We start from the raw sequence: 12,187 nt of genomic DNA on the forward strand, positions 1-12,187 counted from the left end.
GCGGGGGACACGGGTTCGAGCCCTGGTCTGGAAAGATCCCACATGCCGCGGAGCAGCTAGGCCCGTGAGCCACAATTACTGAGCCTGCACGTCTTGAGCCTGTGCTCCGTAGCGGGAGAGGCCACGAAAGTGAGAGGCCCGTGCACCGCGATGAAGAGTGGCCCCCGCTTGACACAACTAGAGAAAGCCCTCGCACAGAAACGAAGACCCAACACAGCCATAAATAAAATAAATAAATAAGTTAATTAATTAAAAAAAAAAAATGATGGGGGGCTTCCCTGGTGGCGCAGTGGTTGAGAATCTGCCTGCCAATGCAGGGGACACGGGTTCGAGCCCTGGTCTGGGAAGATCCCACATGCCGTGGAGCAACTAGGCCCCTGAGCCACAACTACTGAGCCTGCGTGTCTGGAGCCTGTGCTCTGCTACAAGAGAGGCCGCGACAGTGAGAGGCCCGTGCACGGCGATGAAGAGTGGCCCCCACTTGCCGCAGCTAGAGAAAGCCCTCGCACAGAAACGAAGACCCAACACAGCCATAAATAAATAAATAAATAAAATAAAATAAAATCATACAGTGGCTTCCCATTGTATGAAAAAGAAAAAAAAAAGAAATGATGAACACGGTTAGCTGGTTTCTATAATAATAACTTACTAGAATAGAATGATAGCCTGTTAAGAAATTCCACTAGAAGGTAAGTGGCAGGAGGATGGGGTGCTGTCTTGTTGGAGCTCCTTGGAGCATTCACTGCAACAGAGCGGTCAGGAGCCCGGGCTCCGGGTCACAGTCTTGCGCAGCCGCACACCAGCTGTGCAACCGTGAGCCTCGGCTCACCTTCCTGCCCCCTCGCTTCCCTCATGGGGTTGTTGGGACAACTATCCCAGCCTGACACAAAGGGAGCACTCAATGAATGTTAGCTATTGCTCTCCAGCTTGGCACACAGTGGGTACCCAGTAAATATTTATTGAAAAGATAAAGGGAATGCTCAGTGATTACTAAATTTCAGTCAACTGCAGCAATCCTAGGCAGCAGGTTTTGGTGGGCTAACCTAACTTTTCAGCCCCTTTCCCTTCTTTTTCTGTACCTCTCTCTACCCCTAACCCATCATCTCTGCTTCAGCTGCCAACCAACTCCTAAATTTATCAGCGCAAACTTGCTAGCACCGGCAGTGGGAGCCTCACTTGTTTCCTGATCCAAGGAGTCCGAATCCACGGGATGGAGCCAGGATGCTGCATTTCCATATGCTCCCCAGGTGAGTTATACCCACTAAAGGTGGAGGTGGGGCAGCTCTGAGAAGGTTCAGAAAGGCAGCTTCTTGGATGGGAGGGCGGGGCGGGGAAATGGGGCAGATAAGGGGAGGATTCCAGAGTCTGTGGTTGAGAACACAGCGATGCCTCAAACCCCAACGGACAATTCAGAAAGGAGCTGGTTGGGGAGAAAGCCATAATTCAAAAAGATACATGCACCCCAATGTTCACTGCAGCACTATTTACAGTAGCCAAGACATGGAAACAACCTAAATGTCCACTGACAGAGGAATGGATAAAGAAGATGTGGTACGTATATACAATAGAATACTACTCAGCCACAAAAAAGAATGAAATAATGCCATTTGCAGCAACATGGATGGACCTAGAGATTATCGTACTAAGTGAAGTAAGTCAGACAAAGGCAAATATCATATGCTATCACTCATATGTGGAATCTAATTTTTAAAAATGATACAAATGAACCTATTTACAAAACAGAAACAGACTTACAGATATTGAAAACAAACTTATGGTTACCAAAGGGGAAACGTGGTGGGGAGGGATAAATCAGGAGCTTGGGGTAACATACACACACTACTATATATAAGATAGATAACCAACAAGGACCTACTGTATATCACAGGGAACTCTACTCAATATTCTGTGATAACCTATATGAGAAAAGAATCTGAAAAAGAATGGATATATGTATATGTATAACTGAATCATTTTGCTGTACACCTGAAAGTAACACAACACTGTACATCAACTATAATCCAATAAAATTTAAAAAAAAAAAGAAATAAAGGAGCTGGTTGGGAATTAAGATGGTAAGCACTCTTTCTTATGAATGATGTGCAGGTAGGGTAGTTGCTGGGAATTGAAAGCCATGGCTGGAACTCAAGAAGAGGGATAGAGCTGGAAGTATAGGCTAGTAACTGTCTACTGCTTGAATGATGTTTCCCTCCTATGTGCCAAATGCTTGGGTACAGAAAAGAAGAAGACAGTTCCTGCTCTTACTGGGCTCGCAGTCTGCAGGGCACGGACAGGCCAGCACACAGGTAACCACTGCAGTGTAGTGAGAAGGTAGATAACAGAGGAGTTGGGGAGCCGAGGGCAACACGGCTGACTCTGCTGCAGGTGCAGCCATCGGAGGAGACGTCACAGGAACCTGGTTTTGAAGGATGCACAGGAGTTGGGGTAGGGAAGGGGGAGGCAGGAAATTAGTTTCTTACCATTTACTTTTGTTCGTTATTCAGTAAAATGGAAGACATGACCTAATCCATGGGGTGTGCTGTGGTTTAACAAGGAAAGCAAATTAAACTGCTTAACGATACTTGGCTGGCCAGGAATCAAAAATGTACAGGTGGGTACTAGGGGCTGAGGATCAAAACACTGGAAACAACATGACCTGGAGGAAAGAGGGCTTCTGAAATGGAGGGGCCATGAAATGTCAAATGTAATTATCTGTCATTTTTAATGACGGCAGAACATTCCACTTATGAATATACGATTAACTAAAAATTCCCAACCAGTGGACACTTACTTTGCTCCAGGGCCACGGTGATACCCTTGCATCTCATTACCTCCTTAGATAAATTCCAATTTGTGGCATTGCTGAGTTAAATGGAAAGCACATTTTTGAAGGCTTTCAATACCCATTGCCATTATCCATCATTTACTGTGTGTCTCCCGTGTGACAGGTGCTGGGCTGAGAGTTTTACACATGGCCTGAGGTCACAGGCTTTATCTCCATTTCTACTGAAAAGGAAAACAGGCTCAGGGAGGCTAAGGACCTTATGCACACACACACTTGGGCCTCTAAGAACAGATAAATACCTCCCATCGTGGGGTAAACTCTGGGCAGGTGGCTGTGATTCTTTAGAAAATCAAGGACTAGGTGAGGCAGTGACAAAGGCTTCCTGGTCCAGAAGACACCCCAACCTTGGATCCCTCCCACTTCCTGATGTAGCCAGAGCAATGGGTCATTTAGACCATGAGTCAAGAAACCCGCCCTCACCTGGCTCAGCCATCACCTGGCAGGGAGAGGGGTGCCAAGTTAGAGCCAGAAGAGACCTTAGCAACTCGACAAGCAGTGCCCAGCATCATCCCCAGGCACCCTGTGCGGGGTGTCCTGTGTGCAGGGCTGAACCCTCCCTGCCCGGGGCCTGGGGTCGGGCAGTCATGTGGAGCAGTTGTTTTCAAACTTCTATTTGAGTTGCACAAGGCTCCCTCCCCCTGCCTTCTTCCACTTTCTCTCATAGATAAAATCTTACTAGAAGCCCAATCTAGAAACTAGACAGAGCAAAGCCAGGCTGGTGAACAGTCGAGGGAGGTGCTGTGCTCAGAGGCGCTTCTGCTCTGCACGCCTCTGGCCCAGGGGCTCCCAAGGTCCAAACAGCAAGCGTGCAGGCCGACGTGGGGCGCCAGCCCTGTCACTTCTCAGAAAGGAAAGTGAGGCCTGAGGGGAGGGCACACTTATAGATTAGAGGTGAACAAATGTGTCCTCTGAGGCTGTGCCCTCCTCTGTAAAACCAGAGTGTGAAGAGTTTATCTATGGGGCCTTGGAAATGATCTGTCATTCTGGCTTCAGACAAAGGTGAACTTTTCATCAAGATGTGGCTTCCTCTCAACTTCCAGGGAATAGTTTTGCTGTTTATTTTATAATCAGTGCACACAGGAACCTAAAGTAAAATGTGGAACGTGGAGGTCAACACACAAGAATTCAAGCCATTAACTTCATGACGTGAAATTCTGCAGCAGTGTCATTCCTGGTGCTCCATAAGGCCGTGAAAAGATGACCCCAGCGTGAACACGCTCTAAAATCTCCCTGAAAATGAACACTGGGAAATTGACTGTAAATACAGAACACAAGTTCAAAGACACGTGAGAGGTCCTAAATACGAAAACAGAACTATTTTAAAAATGATCTTGAATAACTTACTAAATTTTGCACCAACATACAGTCTTGTGATGGCCACAATTTGGTAGAAGATCAAAGGAATCAAGGAAGAAAACGTATCCAAAGCTAATTTTTAAAAACTCATTCTGTCTGGTTCTACCCCGAGGTAGAATGGGGTGGGGTGTATACAAAACCCTCACACACCTGGATGGAAGGAAAACATTTATAATCACATTACCTCACCTGTGTTAGAGATTTTTTTTTTTTTTAACGTTTTTATTGGAGTATAATTGCTTTACAATGGTGTGTTAGTTTCTGCTTTATAACAAAGTGAATCAGTTATACATATACATATATCCTCATATCTCTTCCCTCTTGAGTCTCCCTCCCTCCTACCCTCCCTATCCCACCCTTCTAGCTGGTCACAAAGCACTGAGCTGATCTCCCTGTGCTATGCAATTGCTTCCTACTAGCTATCTATTTTACATTTGGTAGTGTATATATGTCCATGCCACTTTCTCACTTTGTCCCAGCTTACCCTTCCCCCTCCCCGTGTCCTCAAGTCCATTCTCTAGTAGGTCTGCATCTTTATCTTTATTCCCGTCTTGCCCCTAGGTTCTTCATGATCTTTTTCTTTTCTTTTCTTTTAGATTCCGTATATAGGTGTTAGCATACGGTATTTGTTTTTCTCTTTCTGACTTACTTCACTCTGTCAGAGATTTTTGAATTGCCCCAAAACCATAAATTAGCCACAGACAAAAAACCCTGAATTCCTGAATTAAAAGTTGGAACGGTTAAGTTACGGTACAGCCTTTATGATGGAATACTGTATGGTTCCAAATCATAATTTTTAAATACTGACATTAAAAAGAACTGTGAAATGACATGAGGAGCTATTCAATCCATTGGGTTAAATTAAAACTAGACTCATACAAAAAACAAACTAAACTCAAACTATACCTACTACAATCCCAAGTATGCTTATAAATACATACAGACATGAAAACGTAAGCTATAAAGTCCCAAGTAAGCTTATAAATACACACACAAACATGAAAACATCAAAATATTAAAAGGGGCTACCTCTGGGTGGTGGGGTTATGGATGACTTGTTTTCCTGTATTTTTGAATCTGCTACAGCGGCCTTAGCTTATTATGACAGTTTTCTAGCAAGAGGAAGGCGCGAGGAAATGAAAGGCAAGTTTGCTTTCTGCTCCTTCTGACACCACAGGCCACACATGGAAGAGCAGCTGGAAACAGATTACTCTGCTGGGAAACTCACTTTTATAAGCCTCAGTACACGCAGCATATTTCCTTAGAACGTGGAAAAAGTGGATCAACATATTTGCTTCAGACTAATCCAGAAATATGGTTTTCCTAAATTTCTCCTTACACTGTAAAGTCAGAATAGTCCAAGGCTCTAGCCATAAAGCCTTTGAGAATAAGACCTTTCACAAAGTTACACTTAGAACACATAGAAAAGGGAATAGCATCGGACGATAAATCCTGTGGTTTCCCATATTTCGTCTGGATTTTTAACCTACAGACATTACACAAATCTTTTTTGAGCTGCTCTGCTCCTAGATAATAATAGAATCTTCCCCAAAGGAGCTGGGAACCGGAATGAAGTCATCCCCACACAGGCCCACAAGGCTGCCATGTATGTTGGCCAAAATGAACACGGCCTCCCTCCTGCTGTCTGCTTTCAGTCTGTCTTCCAGATCATTTGTCCCTTTAATTTCAAGTTAAGAACTTTTAAAAACTGAACTCTCTCCTTTTTCTCTGGATCTTGACTCCCATTTCAGTATTCATTTTTTATTATAAAAGCAATAAATGCACACATGTGTATAAAGTAAAACGTACCTCTACATCCCCCCACTCCCCTCTCTAGAGATAACAAGCTTCCTGTGTCTCCTGCCACAAATCTAATGCATATACAAGCAGCTTTTGTTTAAGCTAATGAGACCATATCATACACACTGTTGGGCACTTTTTTTTTCTTACTCAATACTGACACCTCTTCACACACACGCACACAGATTTAGCTTTTTGTTTCTGTTTTTTTCCATTTTAATGTGAATCTCAGCCTTCAGCGAGACGGTCTAGCATGGTGAGGAGGACAGCTGTACTCCCCATTTGCCCTTAGAGTAGCTGCATAACCTCTAGGAAATCCCTTAACCCTTCCCTGGATCTCTGCTGCTACTTCATCCCCAAGGAAAGGGGAGAGGGTTGTTGGGAGGGGAAGAAAACTTTTTGTGCCCGAAAACTGAGGCTGAAGCAGGTGACCTTTCTAGTTTCAAGAGCTGTGTGATAGGCCCCCCCAAAGATGTCCACATCCTAATTCTCAGTACCTTATGTGACAAAAGGTGCTTTGAAGATGTGATGAAGTTAGGGATCTAGAGATGGGAAGAGTATTCTAAATTATACAGGCGGGCCCAATGTAAGTAATTACAAGGGTCCTTATAAGAGGGAGGCAGGGGGATCAAAGTCAAAGAAAGAGATGCGATGACAGAAACGAGGTTGGAGTGAGGTGGGGTCACAAGCCAAGGCATGCAGGCAACCTCTAGAAGCTGGGAACGGCAAGGAATGGACTCTCCCACAAAGCCTCAGAAGGAATGCAGCCCTTCCGACCCATTTTAGATTTCTCATCTCCAGAATTGTAAGAGAATAAATTTATGTTGTTTTAAGCCACTATGTTTATGGAGATTTGTACAAGAGCAATAGGAAACTAACACAAGCTGCCACCTCACGGTTCTAAAATGCCTGAGAATCAAACAAGCGAGCACCTACCCATGGGAGAAGGTAAGCAGAAGGCAATGACAGAAAACATGTGGAGAGAAGCAGGAAATGCTGGAGGAGTGAGGGGAAAGGCAGGGCAGCGGCCCGAGGTCTGGGGCTGTGGAGTTTGATGTAGGCTGGCTTCCCCTTAGGCCGCCCATAAAGGCCACTTCCTGTAGTTAAAGTTGGCCCAGGGTCTGACTTGGGAATGAAGGCCCAACAAAATGGATGCTGGTTTGAGGGTCAAAGGGATGGGAGCTGAAGAACTGAGAGTCTGACGTTCGGTTAAGTTCTCTTTCCTCCAAGTTTATGCTCTGTAGTTTTGTTGTGTTGAGCTTTTTATGGCAAGAATTTGGGCAAGTCAGAGCTAACAGAAGGCTGAACAACTGTCCTGGTTTGCCCAGGACTGAAGGGCTTCCCAGTATGCAAGGCTTTCCTTTCTTGCATTTAAAAACCAAGAGTCCCAGGTGCACCAGGATGACTTGGTCACCTTGGTTATGGCCTAAAGACCTTTCCCTGACCAGGGTAGGGGCTACAGGGCAACCTATGATTTCACAACACCAAAATGCAAAAACGCAAATGCTCAGGAAGAGGCTGAGAGACTGGAAGAGAGAAGAGCCCAGGGATCATGGAGATCTCTGCGGGAGAGACTGCGGTCACAAGAGGAGGAGCAGTGCTGAGTGCTTACAAGATCCCGGGGGGCTGTGACAGAGTGAGGGGCCAGTGTCTTACGAGGGTCACCCTTGTGGATCCTGAAGACACCAGGGATAGGACAGGGCTTAGGGTCAAAAGGAAGGCTTGAGCCATGTGCCATAGTCCTCAAAAAAGGAGGGAGCCTGGCTGGGGGCTCAGGAGACAGCAGCATGGAGAGGGAGATCGGTTGAATGCTCGGAGCCTCAAAGGAACAAGGGTTTGACATGAGAGTGGAAGAGAAGTGGTCCGGAAGATACAGAGGGAATAAAGGGGACCCTGACCGCATGGCTTCTGGTCTTTTCTACTCAAAAATTCTAACATATGCAGGTGGGGATAAATCCTTCCACTGTGGGTCCAAAATTTGGCCCCGACCTCTGAGAGCACTGCATTTTTGGCAGGACAGAGGTTCCCTGTTGAAAAGCTGCATCTTGACCATCTCTCTGCCTTAGGCAATTTACCAGATTCACAGAAAAGGCTGAAAAGTATCCCAGTGGGCAGCCTTTGCTCTCCAGAGCGTTTCTGGAGAATGCCCTCTGCACTGAGCACTAAGACGTTCGGCAAAAAAGCTGAAGTGAGGCTGGGCTGGGGCTCTGACTGGCTGGGCTGGAATCCTGGGTCCACTACTTACTAGCTGGGATCTTTCAGCAAGTCCTTTCACCTCTCTGTGCCTCAGTTTCCTCATCTGTAAAATGGAGAAATCAGACGACCTACCTCAGAGGCACTAACACCATGCTTGCAGCATTGTCACTATCATCTGCAGAGTGTAGGAATTTGCAAAGGGAAATGGGGCAGACCCATTATCCATTCCCTACTTCTCTGATAACAGAACCCAACTTTGTTCGGGGATGGCAGCGTACCCAGCTCACTTCTCCCTTTCTCAGCCTCCCTTGCTGTAGCCATGTGACCTAGTTCTGGCCAATGAAGTGCAAACAGAAATCTGTTGGGGAGAAAGGAGGTTTTTGAAAAAACTTTTGCCTTCCTGAAAAGAAGGAGAAACAGAAGCTGGTGCCCACATTCCCCCTTCTTCCAGCCCTGGATACGGAGGTGATGCTGGGCGCTGTGGCAGTTATAATCATGGGGCAAATGCCAGTGCTCTGAGGTAGTGGAGAAAAAAGAAGCATGGGTTCCTGATAGCACACCGGGTAGCTGAACCAAAGCTGACAATCGCCTACCCTTGTTCTTGTTAAGAAAAATAACTCCCAATTTGCTTAATTACTTTACTTGGGGTTTACAGCTAATTGTAGCTGAATACATTTCTAAATGATATAGGGGCTTAGCCTGCCTCCTATTTAAAGGAGGCCCCTATTAAAGCACAGCACATTTGAAATTCAGGTCACCTGCTTCTATCAAGTGATTTTTTTTTTTTTTTTTTTTCCAAAGAAAGGAATCAGGTGCTAAAGGACCTAGCATAAACCCCATCTTTCTTTTCCAAAGTGAACGTAGAGGGGTGGTACCAAAATGGCAGGAGCACAATGTATAGGTGTGCCTGAGAACACCATGCATGCGGAGGCCCTGTTCAGCAAAGGGGAGCTGCCACCCTCAGGGCTGAAAAGGAAGCAGATGAAGCCACTTCTCCAAGCCTGGCCTGAGCCCAAGCACTACTGAGGACAAAGCATCCCACAGAGTAAAGGGAAGCTGATCCCACTAAGAGTCATGTAACCTGGCTATTTAATTGTTCACTCATAAAAGTCACAAACCAGTTCTGAATTATGGTCGTGGTCAATAATGTAAGTTTATTTAAGATTGCTACTGCTGTTTTATGCTAACCGCACCTCATGCATCCAAAAGCTTCTTAAACAGCCTTAAAGGAACTAAATGTTTGGATTTGGTAAGCTCCTCTGCTTCCCTTCCCCCATCTGGCTCTCCACTCTCGGACTGGAAAAGTGAGCTTTTATATCAGAGTCTGGTTCCTTGCAAAAGCAAAACTGAGAAAAGACAACAGTGATGGAGAAAGTAAAATGCTTACCAAGCGTCCACAAGAGCTCGCTGCGCTTGCCTCCACTGACAACCAACCCCCCGCCCCGCCCACCCCGCTCCGCTGGGGAAGGGCGAGAATGAGATCAGCTTGCATCTTCCAGGAAGGCAGGTGATGACGGTAACTGGTCCCACGATCCAACGTCAGGAGGACAGCGGCCAGGGGCTGCCTCCGCCCAGAGGCGGGCTGGCTTCCACTAGCCGGCAGGGGCTCTGCGAGATGCCGGGAGCCCGCGAGCGTCCGGCTCGGGTCCCCCACCCGCGCGTCCGGGGGCTCGGGTCGCTACCCGCGTCTCATGTGGCGCCCGGGCACCGGGGCCCTCATCCAGGGCGGTGGCGCGGGCCTGGCTCCGGGCCCGGGCCGCCCCCTCCATCCTCTCCCCCTATCCCCCCGGGAGACGGAGCCGGTCTCCTTTCCCCGGCCCGCCTCCCGGCGCGCAGCCCCCGGCCCCGCCCCGGCCCGCACTCACGCTCCACGTCGTGTAGCTTGGCCCGCTCCTCCTCCAGTTTGCCCTTGAGGCTCTCGGCCTCGCTCTTGAGCGACGCCAGCGTCTCGTTCTCGTGCAGCCCGTCGGTTGCCATCTTCGAGCGGGGACGCGGCGGGAGGGAAGCGGGGATGCGAGTCAGCGGGCGGCGGAGGCCGGGCCGGCGAGCTTGCGCCGAGCCGCCACCGGCGCAGCTCCAGCCGTCTCCCCGAGCGCGCCCCGCCCCCCGGCGCTGACGCCGGCTGCTGAGAGCCGGGCTGCTGCGGCCGATCCCCCTCCCCCTCCCCCGGATGTGTCCGCGGGCGCAGAGCCCTTGCGCAGTGCCCCAGGCGAGGCCCGAGTTAGCGCTGCAGCGCACACCACCCGGGGACGCAGGGAGTGTCGTGCCCATTTTGCGGGTGGGAAAACCGAGGTTAGGAGGAGATACGTGACTTGCTCAAGGACGCGCACTTAGTGAGGGCCAAGCTGGGATTCCAACCCAGGACTGCCCGGCTCCTGGGAGTTTGGTGAAGTCCCAGTGACACAGCCCTTGCAACACCCCTTTCCCCCAGTCCCCCGCACACATCTCCCCTCCTTGGTGGCTTCTGCTTGCTGAGAGAGGAGAGGGGAAGGGGGCCTGGCTCGCGCCACTGGTACCCGGTCTGACCCCTGGTAGCTCTGATGCTCCCCCTACAACGAAATGAAAACTCTCCTCATTTATTGACTTAAATATACAAGCTAGTTCTGGCTTCTGAGAAGCTGTGGGGTCTTTGCCCGTTCTTGGTTTTGCCTTTCTTTTATTCACTCGGGAATTAAGTCCCTGGCAGCAGAAGGAAGTGGGGGTGGGGCCAGGGACCCACAGGGACCCAGGCTCGGGGCTTCTGAGCCCCTGCCCAGTGATCTCAGACACGTCACTTCTGAGGCAGCTTCCTCCACCTTAGAATGAAGGGTTGCTATAGTTCCCTCAAGAAAGCAAATTAGTGACTTTGTGGCGGACTCAAGCGTCCGTTCTTTCCAGTCTCTTTTCGTGCCAGGCAGGCACGGTTCCAAGTGCTTTACATTAATAACTCACCACAGTCACCCTGAATGGGTACTATTGTCACCTCCATTTTACAAATGAGGAAACTGAGGCACAGAAAGGTTAAATGATTTGCTTAGTTCACACTCCCAGAAACAGTGTCAGAATTAGAGCAAAAGACTAAGAGCACAGGCTCTGTCTAGATCAGACTGCCTGGGGGGTACATCCTGGTTGTGCTGTGTGGCCTTGAGTGGCTTACTAAATTTCTCTGTGTCTCAGGCTCCTCATCTGTAAATGGGGATAACACCTTCCTCATAGGATCCTCATCAGGAGTGACTACGTAGAGCATTTAGAGTGAAGCGTGGCACACAGTATGTGCTCGTTGTTATCGTTAAGGCTGCCTGGTACGCTCGAGCAATTCACAGGAAGTAATTTAAATGAGACACTGGATCATGGGGGACACTTCTCACAAGGGTCATCTCAGAAGGCCTCAGGCTGGCACCTCTTTGCCCACCGTGGGATGTGTGTGTCTGCCTCAGGGGCTGCCTGTTTGTGAAGACCCGGGGTGAGTGGAGCTTCATACTGGTGTGTGCCCTCCTCTGAAGGCTCTTTGTGTAAAATGACCCCCAAACATCCTCCAATCTGGAGAGTTTACCATCTAGAGATGAGGCCATGTAACTTTTCAACGGCTGGCAAAGTTTGCGAAGTGCCTTCCTGTAGTTTGCTGTTCAGTGCTTTTTGTAAGTGAGGAAGCTGGAGGTCAGACAAGTTGAGGTCTGCTACATTTCAGCAGTGGTGGAGTTACAGGGTTGCCCCTATCCGTGAAAAGTGTCCACAGGGTGCTGTGTCTATACAATCCCAAACACCTGGATTAAAAAGTTGTCTGTCATTTGGATGTCTCCACAGTCAAAAGAATCTGTCTGAATATTTGGGAACCCCAAGTGCTTGTGGTGGAGATAGCTGGCGACAGTCCTCTGAAGAATATCTCCAGGCAGGGTTCTGACCTGGGAAGAATCTGTGATGCTACAGAGGGCCTGACATCTGGGATTGTGGGCTCCTTCTGTCCACAGAGGAAGTTGTTTCAAAAAGAGAAGAGCTGGATTAATAAATAGC

The 12,187-nt window shown here is 48.4% G+C and overlaps 1 protein-coding gene across 1 annotated transcript in view; it reads right to left on the bottom strand.

Annotated features, from left to right (window-relative positions):
* Nucleotides 1–10,293, bottom strand: part of GNB5 (G protein subunit beta 5) — a 43,732-nt gene extending 33,439 nt beyond the window's left edge. The window contains exon 1 of the mRNA XM_068551724.1: nt 10,063–10,293. Coding sequence (XP_068407825.1) covers nt 10,063–10,174 — 112 coding nt within the window. The 5' untranslated portion in view covers nt 10,175–10,293. The remainder of the gene's footprint in view (nt 1–10,062) is intronic.
* Between the last annotated feature and the right edge of the window lie 1,894 nt (nt 10,294–12,187).

The sequence above is a fragment of the Eschrichtius robustus genome, chromosome 1 (assembly GCF_028021215.1).
Source record: "Eschrichtius robustus isolate mEscRob2 chromosome 1, mEscRob2.pri, whole genome shotgun sequence".
NCBI classification, from domain to species: domain Eukaryota; kingdom Metazoa; phylum Chordata; class Mammalia; order Artiodactyla; family Eschrichtiidae; genus Eschrichtius; species Eschrichtius robustus.